Source organism: Balaenoptera musculus, chromosome 3 (assembly GCF_009873245.2).
Source record: "Balaenoptera musculus isolate JJ_BM4_2016_0621 chromosome 3, mBalMus1.pri.v3, whole genome shotgun sequence".
NCBI lineage: Eukaryota > Metazoa > Chordata > Mammalia > Artiodactyla > Balaenopteridae > Balaenoptera > Balaenoptera musculus.
The window spans coordinates 7,410,972-7,428,800 of NC_045787.1; the positions used below are offsets into that span (position 1 = coordinate 7,410,972).

At 44.1% G+C, this 17,829-nt stretch overlaps 1 protein-coding gene across 4 annotated transcripts in view; it reads right to left on the bottom strand.

Moving 5' to 3' along the window:
* SEMA5A (semaphorin 5A) overlaps positions 1-17,829 on the bottom strand; it is a 528,372-nt gene that overhangs the window by 15,359 nt on the left and 495,184 nt on the right. For 3 of the 4 annotated variants that reach the window (XM_036846396.1, XM_036846394.1, XM_036846397.1), the window contains one exon: positions 11,571-16,476. The exons of the other annotated variant lie outside the window; for it this stretch is intronic. In XM_036846396.1, coding sequence (XP_036702291.1) covers positions 16,357-16,476 — 120 coding nt within the window. In that variant the 3' untranslated portion in view covers positions 11,571-16,356. Of the gene's footprint in view, positions 1-11,570; positions 16,477-17,829 lie in introns of those variants that run through there. 4 annotated transcript variants of the gene reach the window in all.

Consider the following 17,829-nt stretch of genomic DNA (forward strand, 5'->3'; position numbering starts at 1 on the left):
TGCCACCCCTCAGGTACTAGAAACAGATTCAAAGGGCATTTCCACCTGGGCTGGGTAACATCTCATTGTCTCACAAAGGATCGCCTTCACAAGCCCAAGAAACTTCTTATACTGTTCGATAATAGGGTTGATTGTTGCCTAGGTCCCATTTTCATTTTATTACACTCTTGAAAATTGTTTTCTGAAAAGCTTCCAGAAAATAACCTGACCACACTGTAAAGTTCACAGTGATGGGTTTTAAGATAAACAGGACGGCTGGCTATTTTCTAAGCACTGAGAGCTCACCCTGGTGAGCGTCCTGGTCTCCAGGCCTGGCAACCTGACATTTGCTGACTGCCAAGGACCGTGGGCCCAACACATGCCCAGCCCCTGCCCAAGGGGCCTTCCGTGTTCTCAGCACACCCATCTTCCCTCCTTCTTTCTCTCCCTCTAGATCACAAAGCCGTTTTCCCCTAGCTGTGCTGCGTTTGTTGCCTCCGGGTCTATGAAAGGACCATCCCTTCCCGGTGATGTCTTCCGGGCGCCGATTCTTCCCAGGGCAGCCGTGTGGTTGGGGGTTTGGACGGTACCTGCGGCCCTGGCCATGGGTGAGAGCTCGGAAGAAGCAGGTCTCTCTATGCCTCGCCGTACCACCTCCACTCTTAGCTGTTCTAACTGTGCTTCACATAAATTTTATTTTAAAAAGAAAGGAGCTGCACGATTTAAAAGAAACAAAAAAATAAGGCCACTCATTTTGCGGTGCTTGTGGTTTTGACAAAGGCTCCCAGAGCCGTCCGTGGCGGGCCCCTCCGATCTTTCTAACTTCTCTCTCCTCTCACCTTGCTCCGCAGAGACGCTCCGTCCCGTCAAACTCCTTCCTTCCTCCCGGCCTCACTGCAAAGTGACCCAGGCATCCTCTCCTCCTTTCACCAGCTAATACTCGCTGCTTTGCCTAGACGTACCCCCGCCGATTGTCACACCTGCCCTTCCTCTGCTCAGTCCCCGCCTGCTGGGAAGGCGGCCGCGGGGCCCCATCTCTCAGGAGTCCCCCCCTCCCTGGTCCCGGCAACTTCACAGCGGAGCCCGACGCCTCTCCTCCTTCAAGGCGCCCGGGGCTGTGAGCATCGCTCTGACCGCCCCTCGCCGCTCCTGTGCCCGCAGCAGCGGCAGAGTGGCCTGCTCGCCGGGGCCAGCAGTCACCCCAGCTCCACGAATTCCAGTGCTGCATAACTTTAGACAAAGATGTGCATTTTCAGGAAGGCATCTTCCGATGGGATTGCTCCTAGGAAGGAGTCGGTTTGTGTTTAAATTCGGCTGCTGTAAAAGGGATGCTTTTGCTGCATTACGTTTATCCGAGCAGGTGCCGGTCCCTCCTCAGGGACGAGGCGCTTGGACGCCGTCGGTCGACCTGATCTGGCGCGCGGTCCCCCTCTTGTGAGGACAGGGACCTAGGGATGAATGGGAGGAGGAAGAAGAAAGGAGAAGAGCGCCGAATCTGGGCATCTCCCGATGAACGCCGATCGCACCTCAGTGCGCGCAGTTGTGAAACTTGCTGAGATGCCCGACGCCGCCGTCCTGCCGGCCGTCCTCAACCCAGGCGTTTCCCACGTGGTGCCGGCGTCTCTGAAGGGGTTTCCAGGCCGTCCCACTGCACGCGCCGTGGCTGTGCTGTCGTGATCACGCACGAACCGGCCCGCACTCCTTCCGCCACCTGCGCCCGGCGACGCGCGGCTGTCCTCCCGTGCGTCCGGAGCGCGCTCGCGCCCGTTTCTATTCACGTCTGGTTTCCCGGTGAACGTTCTCTGGCCCGGGTACCTTCGCGAGCGGGACGGCAGCAGGGGGGCTGGAGCAGATGCGCTCCCGCAGCTGAGGGACACCTGCGCGCTCAGCGCTTCGCCCTCACCTGCCCTCAGGTGCTCCGCAGGTGCTCGGCCCGCGGCCACCTGCACCCCAGGGCCTCGGGAGCCCCGGGCCGGGTCCAAGGGCAGGACGCCCACCCGTGGCCACACCGCAGGGAGGGGCCCCGTTCTCCTCACCTGGGCCCACTGCCCTCCCTCAGATCGGCACCTCCTGCTGCCTCTGCACTTGCTACCACTCGACACCCCCCCCCCCACCCCGGGAGAAAGCCAGTGGTCCCGCCCAGGGCACTGCTCTCGTCCCCAAGGCCCAGGGCTCAGGGGACGGAGAGCTCTGGGCCCGCACAGAGCTGGGGAGACAGTGTTCTCCCCAACTCATGCCGCTTCTCATCACCACACCAAAGCTGTGCTCCCCAAGACGCCCCAAGATGCCTGCCTTCTCTTTAAAACCCTTCGAAAGCAGATAAACACTCACAAAAGTAGTTTCACCCAAGAGCCAGCTGTTTCTCTGGGCGGCGGCCTCTGTTCTGGCTGAGGCTGCTCTGAGATTCCAGGCTGAGAAGCCCCGGCCCTGCCCTCCCGCCCCCACCCGCTGACCCCATCACGCCTCAGCCCTCCTCACTGCGGGGCTCTCAGAGTCTCTGCCCGCCTCATTCTGTGCCCAACTCGGGGGCCCCCTTGCTTCTCACCACAGCAGGCCCGGGACCTTCCCGACTCCCCTATACATCGGGGAGAGCACGGGGACCTCTGTGTCACCCGGTCACCCCGGACGCCGGGAAGACTCGGTTTCCTCTGCTGTCTTCCTCCTCACTCACAGCTTGGCTGGAGCACTAAGACTCACGGCCCAGCCTCAGTTCAAAGGGGACAGGAAGCGAGGAAAACAAACAAACAAACAAACAAACAGGAAGACGGATCGGAAATGCAAACTAAGTCATTTCAAAAGTGTTATCCTGGTTCACGTTCCAATCAGAGCGACACCTGAGCCCCTTTCCAGGCACAGGATTGGGGCTTTCACCCACTTTCCTATGTTGATCTCCCATCACCGGCTGTGGTGGGTTCTCCACTCTCCTTCCAAAGAAATCTCATCGCCCAGGTTCTGGTCACATGTCAAGGCCCTTCTACTGGATGCCTCGGCCGGATTGGCGAGAGGCTCTGCCACGCGAAGCTGGTGCTGCCCCCGGTCTTCAAGCTGGGTCTGGACCTGGCTCTGTCCTCCTCGGGGGACAGTATCGTCAGGGCAGTGGGCAGCCGCTTTGCTGTCAAATGTCTAGACTTTCAATTCTTTTGTGAGTGGCTCTCCTTTGGACTGAATCACAATAGCTAAAAAGACATGTTTACATTTACATCTGTTTTCTACAAAGTTTTCTTTTTCTGCTGCTCTCAAACACCAGAATCTGGCCAAGGCTACTTTGTAGTTATGTGAGTCTGTGCAAGTAAGACCCCACCAAGCGGCTTCAGAGTCCCTCCTGTGGGTGCAGCTAGCATGTCTCCATTCCAGCCGACTTCACTTGTTCATGGATTGCCTCTTACCTGGAGCCCCCTCCACGCAGGGGAACACTTCTGGGAAATTCCAGGACACAGGCTGTCTGAATTTTGGTATTTTACAACTTTTCCATATCCTGATTTTCATAAAACTTCTGAAAAAACTGAAACAGTGAAAAATCAAACCGAAAGATCAAATGAGAAAACATAAAATACCCGGGTCATAAAATATGTTTTCTCTATCAGGTTTTTCTCAAGTTCTCAAGCAGCTTGTGTGGTGTCATGATGACCCTGGTCTCCACTTTCTGAAGTTCAGAGGTTGGATTTTTGTTGTTTTTTACCCCTTAGAGCTTCCCATCATCATTTCTCTTGACAAAAGAAAAATAGACCAGAAACAAATAAAATATTCAAAACTACCTGTCTTTTAAAAACTTGTTACTTTCTCTGGTTATCTCAAGGTCAAGGAGCCCAAGGTAACTAGCAACCCTGACTACTGACCACAAAAAATCTATCTTTTCCATAATTCTTGAAAATATTAAAGTACCTCACACTCTTTGTTTACATAATACATACTAATCATGAGAATATCGCCTTAGAGGTACAGAAGGCCTTCTTTCCAAGAGCTGTAAGAATACCATGTGTCTGAGCAAGTCCTTCCATTATACCGTGAAGAGAGGATACAGGTTGTTCTATATCCACAGAACAGAGCAATCGAGAATCTAAATGTTCCCTTCCTGTTGGCACCTCTACCATGGATAATCATTACTTGCCTGTGTTTTGTCGACCCTTGAGCAATCCCCTAAATGTGCATCTGACCAGCCAGATTCTCTGTTTCCCTGCAACGGACACGTCTCTCTTCTGATAATCACTTGGCCTGAAAGCACATTTCCCCTCTTCAAATGCTGTGGGGTTTTTTTTCTTTTTAACTGTATAACATCCTACTTGCCCCAAGGAGTGTTCAATAAAGTACCACTCGTTCAAATATTATTCACATTATCCTTCCATTTACAATAAAAGCAATAATAGTAATGACATGCTTGTTCAATGCTTTGTATGCGGCCAGGCCTTTTGCTATGTGCTTTGTTTGTGTTAACTCGATGAATCATCAAAAGGACCTTTCAATACAGGCAGATCTCTGAGATGTGCATTAGGTTCCAGACCATTGCAGTCAAGTGAATATCCCAATAAAGCCAGTCTTACGAATTTTTTGGTGTCTCAGTGCATATAAAAGTTATGTTTATACTATACTGTAGTCTATTAAGTGTGTGATAGCATTATGTCTAAAAAAATACATACCTTTATTAAAAAGTACTTTATTGCAAAAAAATGCTAACTATCATCTGAGCTTTCAGTGAATTATAATTTTTGCTGGTGGAAGGTTTGAGAATTACCAAAATGTGACACAGACACGCCAAGTGAGCAAATGCTATTGGAAAAATGGCGCCAAGAGACTTGCTCTGTGCAGGGTTGCCACAAACCTTCAGTTTGTAAAAAATACAATATCTGTGAAGTGCCATAAAACAAGGTGGATTGATGCTCTTGTTATCTCCATTTACAGATGAGACACTGAGGCAGCCCCAAGGTCGCAGCCATAAGGACAGAGTCACTGTTTGAACCCAGCCCAACACTGCCTCCCTGTCATCAGGGATCCAAAGGCACAGCTGTCTTAGCCAACTCTGTTTTCCCATTTTCCAGCACAGACCTCGTGCCTAGTGGTCCAGAGATGGAGTATCATGGAGAGAATGGAGCACATGCTTCATCCCCTCACGTGCATATGTCATGTGGTTTTCTAAAATATGAGTGATTTTCTAAAATGTGATCAGGTAAAGAATTCAACTGCATGTAAGACTCCTTTCTCTTTCCATCCTGATTCCCCACCCCCCTATCACATTTCCCCTTCTATTAGGGGGCACTGGAGTGGCTGTGGGCATTTCTGGGAGGGTTTTTGGGGAAACTGAGGTGGGGAATACATTCAGCTGGACTTCGGGAAGAGTGTGCATGTGATTTGCAGTCACCTCCATGTAAAGTGATGTTATTGCAGCGTCTTGTTGTCGATGTGGGAGCACTCAACCTCCCTCCATCATGTCACCACGTGCTGACACAAAGATGTGGCATCGGAGGGCCTGTCCTGCAGTGCACAGCCCCCAAGTCTGTGAATAGTGAAGAAAGATTTGGAAACACAGAGCCATAAGCTGGTCTGCGTAGGTAATCATCCTACTCCCTTAGCTTGTACATGAAGGAAAGTTGGTAGAGATGTTCCAGATGTTGACAAAAATCCTAAAATTTTACATGTGGTTACACATAACAAGGTAATCAACCTTGATTAATAATTATTTTCTATTCTCTCAGTAGAATAGTTTTTGTCTGGCAGTCAACACACATGCTCTGTTACTTTTCTTCAATTTATTACATATGTAGTTTCTGTCGTAATTTTTTTGTTTGAAGTTTGTACAGATTTCTTTTCTAAATCTGAATGAACATTAATTTTCATCCTTAACTTCATAGTGTGAATTTTGTATTCCTTTTCTTTCAAAGACACTCAAAGTACATAAGCTCCAGATGCTTTCAAGTGGGATCTATCCTGAACATGTCTACAAGATGCATGTGTCACAAAGAGTTAGGTTAGAATGACTTGAAGCCCATGGAAAATGTTTCTCCCAGTTCAGCTGTCTCAGGCATCTAGTAGCAGGAACAAGGAGGTGACAGCAGTACTGAGGTGGGAGAGAGGAAGAAGGAACTGAAGAGGAAGAGACCTGTGGACAGACCTCTGCACAGCACTCGCATGTGGCTGTCTTCACTGGTCCCAGCTTTCTAAGGAAAGGTGGCCCATGAAACTGTAATCAAACCCAGGTTCGGCCAATAATTGGAGAGGCAAGTGTCAGCAGAAAGGAAAGGTGCTTTAATCAGTAGAAAGGAAAGGCGCTGGGGAGATGGTGGACTTGTGTCCAGAGACGAACTCCGAAGATTCCGCTCAGCCAGGTTGGTTTTTAAAGGGAAAAATGGGGTGGGGGGGGAGAATCTCAGTGAATCATTGAGGCAGGAGGTTGGGTTCTGCATCTCCATTGCGTGTAGACGGGCTGACTCTTTCTTCAGACGTTATCCTGCCCGAGTGATCTGCCTGCAGTATTGCTTAGTGGGGCCTACTGGGGGTAGAGAGCTAATCTTACTTCTTTTTATCGAGGGGAAGAATCAACAGGTTAGACAAGACATGGTGAGCATTCAGGAGAGCATAAGACAGGAGTTAGTTTCAGTTGCTTAGTGATCTCACTCTTGTAATTAGGTTCTTTTAAGGTTAGGGGGGAAGAGAAATGGGCAAACAGGAAAGGGGCAACAGAGCTGCTTTCAAAACCACCACTGTGACGAACAATTCACCCTCTGGCAAAGGCCATGGCAAATATCTGACAAATATCATGGAGCTCACATGCATTAAGATTGAAAAAGCATAGTTCAGCAAAGTTTCCTCTGTGCTTTATGGTAAGACTCATTTTCAAAATATTAATAATGGCTTTTGAAACTAGAGATGAACTTTTGCACTTCCTGTGTACTCTACGAGGGATCATTTCACAAAGGGTTACCTTTTGACTTTGCTTCCTCTGTTATGCTTTTAGTAACTGGTCTAAGGAGCTCTGCACTGCCCAGAACTATCAAATGTTTATCAAATGTGTTCCTGTTGCTTTCAGATCTGGTTCTGATTGTGATCGCAGGGGTGGGGTGAGAGCTTCATATACTCCCGAGGAAAATGTACGTCAAGCAGATTAATGAGAGAAAGGCCATTTCAGACATCAGTTTGTTTGATTTTATAAACAAACTCCTCTAAAGAAGTAAACCAAGTATAAACAAGTATAATTCCAGAAAATAAACATAGTTTCAGATACTATTTTAAGGAAAATTTCTTCTTACATTAATTCTCTACAGTTGTGCAGTCAATACAGTCAATCATCCCTACTATTCTTCACAAGCTGGGCTCAAGGAGGAGCTTTAAATGGAAATTTACATTGTATATTTCAAATATGTCCAGAAAGGGATTTTAAATGACATTTCAATTGTATTTGTTAAGAGTGAATGAAGTAGATTCTAAAAAGAGGAGGTGGATACATGAGCATTGGGTGAGAATGTCTAAATATTAGAGTACATCACTGTAAATACAAAGATTCAGAAAAAAAATCACAAGGAAGAGAATTGTGGTACTGCATTTATTCCACTCACTTTCTAAACTAACAAACAGTCAAATGTAGGTTCTTCATGGAATGCGTTAAGATTTTAATATTTCATCTAATACAGATACTCAGAATCCAAACTGATTTGGTCTGGGATGGGGTCTGGGTGATACATTTTTTTTAAAGTCCCCGGATAATACGAATATGCAGCCAGAACTAATAATCTCCTGGACTGTCAGCCTGCCTAAGCAGGAAAAATAGACCTCCCCAAAAAGCTGTAGGAAATTATTCTTCTGCCGTTTTAGCACTAAAGGACATCCAACCTTCCAAAAGCAGAGAAGTCTTTTAAGGTGTAGTCAGCCTGGATCATCTGGGTAAAGACAGATTTTAAAAATTAATATTTCATCAGTTGGGGTTAAAAGTAGGTTAATCATTATCACGTGTTTCGCTAGTTTATATTTTTGTATAGCTTTATTTTATTATGTTAATATTCGTATCCGTATTAAATGGGCCTTTCAGCTTTGTGCTCAACTGGAAATTATATATATGTGCAATTATACACATGTATGTTTAAATATACATGTATGTGAGTATATATTAGATGTATGTGTGTGTGTGTGTGTGTGTGTGTGTGTGTGTATGGAGAGAGAGGAGGAGATGTAATGGGATCATGAATACTGAAATACATCTTTCAGGCATCTTCTAGCTGTGTTCATGCTAATAGTCAGCGGTTCATTCTAGAAAAACCTTGTTTTATGCAAGGAAGAATGGAATATGGTGTGCTGTAGAGAAGGCGAGCTTAATATAACAGCAAACCGATCATCAACAGTACAGGTTATCAACTCCTTGTAAATGAAAAACCTGATCGATTTTCCTTGGCCCACACTTCCTATTGTCCATAGAAATACTTGTAAAAGTTGTTTACGGCGTCACAGAATCATCACGAAGTTGGTTGGTCCTGTCTTGGCCTCCACGCAAGAGGCTGTGGCATCTGATCACATAGGAGCGTGTTATGGGGTTTTCCCCAGAGGTCGTCTGCAGTCTCACTCCAATGAAACGCTCTCCTTCAAGTAGTGATCGCGCCTCAGCACATCTGGGGACACAGGGGCCACTGAGGCTACGCAAAGAAAAATGCCACTAAATTGTTTCCTAAATGGTGGAATTTATTTCAATGCTAACTTACAATGGAATGAGACAGACTATTTACATAAAGCTTAAGTACAAAAAATATAATACATTTTTTACTGTACATAATCAGGATTCTCTTATTTTGTCCCCAAAATGTTGGCAGATATAGATGAAGAGGGGGCTGGTATGGAAGGAAGCTTGGGGGACGGTTGGCAATACTCGGGATCATCCTTCATGAATTTATTATTCATAAAAGATGCAGAGGTTTGGGTTATAGAACCTGGCAATTTGCCAAGAGCAGTGAGTGAGCGGGACACTTTCACTTTGGGGATACCAGCTCAAAAATATGCCTGTTTTCCTCTGAGTTGAGGCTGGGAGCCCGTGAGAGTTGGTTTCTGCTGACTTGTTGGGAGACACCTGCCCGCCCCTTCCCGGAACTTCTGACACTGATCCAGGGTGGCGGGCAATGGGTGCCCTGCCTGCACTGCCTCAGCTGGTGTCTTAAACTGATTTTGAAAACAACGTATCTACCAGGTGTCATTAAACAACTTTTGTAGATATAGACCTGGACAGCTCTCAAGTGAGCATTTAAGACCAGTGAATTGATAAACAGAAAAAAATGAAGACCACTGGAAATCGGTATTACACATTTTTAACAACAAGGTTTCCAGTGAAACCTTGAAAGTCAAATGTAAGGACTGAAAAACCCCCATCCCCCATTGGTCCTGAGGGGGAATACCCAGAAATCCACAAGCATTCCACCAGGGCAACCAAAGCTCTGTTTTTCTCATTCCAATAAAGGGGAGACAGTGCTACCTCATTCTAAAAAAGCTCCATTATGATTAATATATATGGTCTTTTAAAAATTAATTTCAAGATCAGTAACTTTCTGTAAGTTTACCAAGGGGTCAAGGTGGCTTCGGAGAAGGTTCCATGAAAAAAAATGAAACAATCCCAAATAAGTTTATTTTGTATCACAGAACAGCAACAGCAAATTAACAGAGAATGAGGCATTTAACATTTCATAACATCTTCAAAAGTCCCATCAAGTGGCATAACACACAAATTTAGTTAACACACTTTTGAAGAATCCTACATTGGACCAAGTTTGTGCACTTCCCTTGCAGACAGTGTAGAATTTTGGTGGTGGATGTAGGTGCTTGTGTTGAATGTTCATAGTGTGCTTTCTTCCAAAGTGCAGAAGTTCAAGTTTGATTTTGGCCAACGGTCATGGTACAGGGGAAAAGGAATCAAATTTAGCAGAGAAAACACTGTTAACTTTCTTAACCCAAATTAAGAATGAAAACTTTGTGAACTTACGAAGCAGTTTCGACATTGACTTCAAACAAACAAACAGCAGGCAATATTCTAGGTGGTTCTCATTCCACTCACCATATCTGTGTCAGTCATCACCAGCTTATGTCTGATTTTCCTGTATCTACAGACTTGCCTGAAGACAGACAGTAACAAAACCCTCTAACTTCTATAGGCATCCCATTGACATTCCTACTACAGAACAAACGTTAAGGTGTTTTTTGGAAAATGTAAAATTAAAGTGATGTCAGTTTCTGGAAGGCTGGGTTCACCTAAATTCTGAACACACCGTGGCACCCATTCTGGCATCATAGCCCCAGTGTGGGTGGAAATCACATCTGACAATGATGTGCTTCTTGTTCATTTTCTATTCCTGAGTTCAAAGAGGCATATAAGAATGATTTTCTTCAAAGTATAGCCAATCAGTCCTCTGCTTTCAACCAATAATATCCAGATGAAATGATAAATCATTATCTTAAACAAGGCACTGGCAACTTTTAATAGGAAATTAAACCATCTGCACTTACTAATCAGGCTCTTTCTTAGTGACATGTTAGGAGGATAGTTTGGATTTTCTGGAATCCAGATTTTGCTCTCCCAGCTTGTATTTATCTAAAATGGGGATCATTTTGAACTCTAATATTTGGGCCATTTTTGGCATTAAAAGTTGCCAAAAATCTGAGAAAGAACAGGATCGTGTTTGAACTGCTGGCCTCAGATTTCTGACTGATATGGAAGAGGTGGAATGAATTTTATTGCCCATCCAACATGTTAGTTTAAGAAATACCATAGAGTGGTTTTCTATCTCAATTTTTCTCCCTTCTGGTCTTAAAGTATCTTTCACTAGTTACCGTCATCATGGCAACAAAGTAAAACATGTTTGCCTGAATGAGAATTGGTAATGAATCATGGGTAATAACCTTGATAGTTTTTTGGGTTTTTTTTTCTTTTCTATGGCAGAACTAATATGGTCTTTAGAAAATACTACATGAGACAGCTTTCACTAGGAACAGTACATTCATGTCAGGCTCTGATTTTGTTTTGTTTTGTTTTTATAAATTTATTTATTTATTTATTCATGGCTGTGTTGGGTCTTCATTTCTGTGCGAGGGCTTTCTCTAGCTGCTGCGAGCGGGGGCCACTCTTCATCGCGGTGCACGGTCCTCTCACTATCACGGCCTCTGTTGTTGCGGAGCACAGGCTCCAGATGCGCAGGCTCAGTAGTTGTGGCTCACGGGCCCAGTTGCTCCGTGGCATGTGGGATCTTCCCAGACCAGGGCTCGAACCCGTGTCCCCTGCATTGGCAGGCAGATTCTCAACCACTGTGCCACACCAGGGAAGCCCTGATTTTGGTTTTGATGATGCTCTTAGACCCTCTGCAATATGAACTTACATTTTCAGAAGAGAACAGGTCGCCATTCCTAATGCTTCTGAAACACGTACGAAATTTTTGATGATGCAACTTATGATCATTAAAAAAAATCCCACTTTGATCCATCTGCTACAAAAATATCTATAACACATCTTTAACATAAAACCATAAAAAAGAGTATGGAATAGTCATTTTAAAAATCCCTGCCAATAGTCCAACTTTACGTCTTGTTCGTTACTTTTCAATTTCCAAAAGAAAAAATAAGCAAGGATGAAAGCAATATATTTTCTTGTGTTTTATCAGGTTATCAAAATGGATAACCAGAATGCATTGGTTCTGTATTTATAGAGTTACAAAACATCTTTAAATCAACTAATATTAATGACTTCAATAGGAGAGAACAGCAGAAATAAATTCAACAATGGCCACTGGTCTCCAAATATTTTATCTTACATGGTAATACACTTGAAATATTTGGCATTCTCTTTTGTACATTTCTCAGGCCAAAATGAATGTTCTCCCACTTCACACCCATTGATCAGAATGGCTTTCTAGTGTCTGATAATAGTTAAGGATAGGTAATCAGAGGTAATCAATTTTGGTAATGTCATGTCAACATGAATCAGCAAGCCAACATAAATTACCATGACATGATAGAAACAGTAGAAGGAATAAATGTGCTGGGCATGGCCAATGAGATCTGTGTACTCCAATTTGCATCATCTTAAAAAATAAGAGCAGAGAGTTTGCATATGAGTAGATTTAAGGTTAGTGTTTTAATTCCCTGCCTTCACGAACGAGGACGATCGGAGCTGTGGGATTTAAGCACAGCCCTGCCACATGGAGAGCAGCAGCTTGGAGTCAGACTCAGTGCTTGGCATCCACTACTGCTACCCTACCCGTTGCCTCTGGATAGATGTTCCAGAGTCACTTTTTGAAACAGAAAGACAGAATTAAATATAGTTACCCCAAAATGCCACACATAAGAAAACTCCACTGAAATATAAAAGACACCCTGGGGCTAAGGAAAGTTGATGCCGCAGGGCTAAGTCACTGCTGAAAGTGGTTTGACAGTGTTGGGGTAATGGACACGATTGATTCTAAAAGTGACGGAAATCTCATAAAGGGGCACTGGGATATTTGTAAATTCAGACTCTAAGGAGGCTGCACCTCCAATGTGCATTAAGGACGTGTTTACACAAAATGACTAGCTGAGTGCAGACTTGATACATCTTTAAATAAAATCTCCTTTGATCTGCGGATACACAAACAGCATCCTTTCAGGTAGCCCCTGGGATTCCCCTGCTGAGACTTTGTCCATAACTTGGAAGGCATGTGACTCACGAACTCTACCAAAGATTCCAGTGGGAACTCTCACCACACAGGCTTTGATTCCTATGAATTTCACCCTTTTGCAAATAAATAAGGAAATAGAGGCACCTTCGTCTGCACTCTGGGTAGTTGATCCCGGAAGATCCAGGGATCAGCCCACAGGACTGTGCAAGCGGATCGTGGGTCCCCACCTGGGACTGTCCAGGACACTCGGCTGGGAGGGACCAGGTCCCCTTCTTTTCAAGGTCACCTTCTCCCACATTCGCTTCCTTTCTCTTTGGCATCACCGGTGAGTCAATGGGGCCAGACCCCCGGCTCACGCCGTTCCCATGGGCTGACCCTTCCTGGGGACAGAGGCTTCTCCACGGCAGGGAGCCCTCACGTCCACTCACCCTTTACTCCTCTCAGTTCCTTTAAAATCTCTGCCCACGCTTGACACACACAGGGAACCCTCTTTTTTCCCAGTATTAATGCCGATTCTAGTCAGAATCTATAGGCTTAGTGAAATGTCTCTGAAGGAGCAGGGAAGCTCAGAACCTCCCATAAGTTTCCAGGGGCAGCAGCACAGAAACGTGCCTAAAGCGAGTCAGACAACTGGGTAAGGAAACACCCAAGTCAGGGGACGCTGGGTCTTTATGCAACAGAGGCTGATCCTGCACCCCCAGAGCGCCTCAGAATTCATGGAGTCCATGTCATTCGGGGTGACAAAGCCCTCAGTGTCATCAAAGCCATCATCTTCAGAGCTATTTGGGGAAGGCCACCCGCTATGCAGCAAGCAGGGATTCTGTGGCACTGCAGGGTTGATATTAGACAGTGCCTAGTCTAGTCTAGAGAAAGCACTGAGCACGGGGAATCACTTCCAAAGAATTTAAATGTGAGATTAAAGCCAGTTTCCTAATGAAAACCAGCCAAACTTCAATTGTATCCAGAAATAACCCTAGAAATTAAACTGTGATTAATGTCATTTGATGTTAGGCTCAGAGAGATGCAATTTAAAAATATTAGTCTCTGTCTGCACCGCTTGTACCAGAAAGAAAGGAAGGAAGGAAGGAAGGAAGGGAAGGAGGGAAAAGATAAAGAGAATGAAGAAGTCACACAGTAATTTAAAATGTGACAAGTGTTGCCAGGAATCCCAACCATCCCAGCCTAAGGAAGAGGTGCTTTATGAAGGTTCCAGCAGAAGTGGTAGGTACCAATGTGAAAGCCCATCACATGGGGGCTTGATGAGGAGTACAGAGGGGAAGCATAGACACATAAGCAACAGCTCTACACTGACGGGAAAACAAAAGTTATTCCATAGATGCTTAAAATACTTGGATTATAGCTAAAACTAAACAAATTGATATCCTGTTAAGTAAGAAGGAGGAATGGAGGGAGGGAAGGAGGACGAGAGAGAGGGGAGAACAATTTTCTTTTGAATAGAGTGTCAGGGAACAAAAATGAGTGAACTTCTTTGCAGTGATAATTGTAAAGATTTATGTAATCAACAACACGAAAATTCTGTTGTAGGGAAGGGTGGTTTCCCTAGTCATTGCACAAGATTGATTAAAGACCAACTTTGATGTCATTTGGGAAGCATTTCCCATCAAGACCAGTGATGCTTTTTTGAAATATCAATATCCTCTTTCCTAGGGGAAAGAGAATGAACTTTTAAGCTTTGAAAATATTGCGGGGGAGGAATTAAAAAACCGGCTAAAATGTGCTACACAAATGAGGACATTTTTCTAATAGGAAAGTGATGAGACAGGTTGAAGCATCCAATGAAAATCCAACCCAAGGACAATTAGAAAACTATCTGGCTAAATTTCACTTCCTAAGTGTGGACTTTGCGTAGAAACAGAGCAATCTCATACAGCATACAAGGAATACGGGAGATGTAGCATGAACTTCCCATTGGAAAGACCCGGAAAATCATTCATTTGAAATCTATCAGACCTCCCAGAGCCCAACTGCAATTTAGACTTTAATTTTAGTAGAGCCGTTTCTGAAAATTTGGGCATATAAGAATATTTTGAACTCACCAACATTCATTCCTAAACATAGGATTTTTCAAATCTTTAAATTGGATAGGGTGAAAACCTAACCAACCTATGTAGGCTAAAAGTCTGTGTCCCTCAATGCCCACACTGTAAGTTTTCTCAGATCTGAAGGTTCATTTATCAATAAGAACATGTTTTTATGTCCACTCAGGCCTTTATCACGACACCCTGAGGCATAAAATGAATAATTTCAATCTTGTTCTTACTTTCAATAATTATTCAACCAACTGCCCTATGTTATGCATCAGTTTTTTGCGAGTAATTTATCCTGGTTTTTTTTTCTCCTGGGGACCCCTCTGAATAGTATCATAACACCCTGAAATGCTTATGAATGATCGAAGCTCAGAACCATGGGATCATTAAAAACCTTACTTGCAAACACCCTGACTTCTCAAGGTACTTCTTGAAATGCTGTTGCCCCCATGCAGGGAGAAGTGGGAGTGGATGGATGGCAAAGCAGCACTGAGATAAAAAACAAGAGGCACCAGAGCTAAACATCTCCTCCTCACCTGAACTAGAGGCAGCAAATGACAGCTTGGTACTTGGGGAGCACTTCAATATGTACAGCCACAAGCTGCAGAAAGCCAGCTTTACACATCATTAATGCTCTTGGTAGGGGCGGATGGCCATACATTAGTTCTATCAGGGAGACGGAAAATAAAAAAGTTGCTTTTCATTAAATGTCAGGTTTTTCAATACTTTCTGTAACATGGAAAATAAAAAAAGTTGTTTTCAATTATATTTCAGTCCTTTCAATACTTTCCTCATTAGTATCATGAATGTTCAAGATTTTTCTTTGCAGAGAGAGGGGAGGTGTAGAGTCTGTTATCCAAATGCTAAACAAGTGGTTATTTTACAGAGTGGTTCTTTACGATGTTACTGTGGACCAGACAGGTGGGCTACCAGGCCGACGCGCGACAAGGAGCTCCCTGAAATGCCATGAAATCCACAAGTCAGAAGAAGGCGAGCTTCACAACAGCATGTAGAACACGTTCCCCCTTCATCGTGTCTGTACCTCTGTTCTTTACACTCACCTCCCCCAGGGACAATACAGTAACGGCAGCAAGACCAAGGGTAGAGCATCTCACACCTCATACCATCACCTTTGAAGATATAAGCCAGGTTGAATCCCTGGGCGTCCTCAGGCAAGAAGCATTCCAAGTCCAAACACACACGGTATCATCCAGATTGAGAAGATGGAGATCCATGGTGAGTCATTGTATGGCCACATTCAGATTCTTCATTTTATCAATACTATAAACCGTGTGGAGGTGGGGAAGCTCTCATATAAAGTGCCTATTTTCTTGAATTAAAACATCATGAAGATTTACGCTCAAGGTCAAGAAGATGTTCATACTTCTAAAGACCCCTTCCATTGTGGGTGGTACAGTTATGAAAAAGCTCAAGAAAACAACTGACTTGTTAGAAAAATGGACTGAACACAATAAAAGAAACCTGCACACCATGGCTCATTAAACAATGATCAAGAATTGTAGACCAGATTTTCACGATGTCACGATTAGATTTTTGTTGCTTTTAAGAACGTGTCTTTTTGGCAGCAATGGGACACTCGTGGCTTGAAATGCACTTGAGATGTATCCAAACTCCATCTCTGAAGTCTTGGAGACATGGGCAGTCAGGGAGCACAGGCCTTGAGGAGCTGGGGAAGTTACAGGAAGCCAAAAATAGAAGAACTCTTAGTACTCATCATAGTTATTGAGATCTGTAAAGTAGGCATTAGAATACGTCTTCCCAGTGAGATGCGGGTTGAAGTATTTGTTTCTTTCCTCTAAGATCAAGTTGTTTTTGTTAAATGCCTGTAAAAAATGAAATAGAAGATTTAGGAATATTCAGTAAGTAGTATTTCAGAAAGAGACTATAGTTAGGAGACAATTACAGTTGACCCTTGAACAACGCGAGTGTTAGGGGCGCCGACCCTCCTCGAAGTCGAAAACCAGAGTATAACTTATAGTCTTCCCTCCAGATCCATGGTTCCTCCGTATCTGAGGTTCCCCTGTACCCGCAGTGCTGCATCCTGGATTCAACCAACCTCCGATCGTGTAGTACCGTAGTATTTTATACAGTAAGTCCCTACATACGAATCTCCAAGTTGCGAACTTTCAAAGATGCAAACATGCGTTCCCATGTCCAATCACGTAAGTTAGTTCACGTGTCTGGCATACTTTGTCACATGTGTGCATCCTCTACAAGTGGTTGTGCTTTTGTGTACTTTACTGTACAGTACTGTATAGAGTACAGTGGTACAACATCTTTATTTCTTGCCTGTTCACTCGATGCCAGCCCCTGGATGCCAGCTGTTGTACTGTACTACTGTACTTTTCAAGGTACTATACTGTAAGATTCAAGTGTTTTCTTTACTTTTTGTGTTTGTTTTTTATGTATTATTTGTGTGAAAAGTATTATAAACCTATTATAGTACAGTACTATATAGCCGATTGTGTTAGTTGGGTACCTAGGCTAACTTTGTTGGACTTACGAAGCACTCTCAGAACAGAACTCCTTTGTATGTAGGGGACTTACTGTATTGAAAAAATCTGCATATAAGTAGACCCGCACTGTTCAGTATTGTTCAAGAGCCCACTGTATGTGGAGTTCGAACTCTCTCCTAAGGCTCCATTATTTTAAAATGTGTCTTCTCACTTCTCAGTTGCTTCCTCACATCATTTGCTGAGGACTTGCCTGGTAACTAGAATGAGGCTGGTAGGTTTTCAGACCAGACTTTACTTTGAGCTTTACTCAGAAAGTCTACTTTTGAACTTTAGTTAGGAAGTTTCCAAGTGTTAGAAAACCTAAATCAAAATCTCTTGGAAACCTAAAACTCTAGTGATTTCAAATTCATAAACACTTTGAATATTACCACTTATAACTGAATAGGTGTTTAAGCAGCTTTTGGATTGTCATGGTACATTGGTAAGAGATTTTGAAGGAACATATTTAAATAAATGCATGAGATTCTTAATTTCTCTTCATTTTCTACACTGTTGGAAGGTGACTACCGTGGCCATTTCTGACACAGATGCTCTTCCTCATTAACAGTCATGAAAGTTACCCATACTTTTAAAGAGCTGAACTGTCCCGGAAAGAGGGTAACTTTTAAGAGGACCAGAATAAAGATGTGAGGTCGTAGGCACGCCCAAATGCCCAGGACT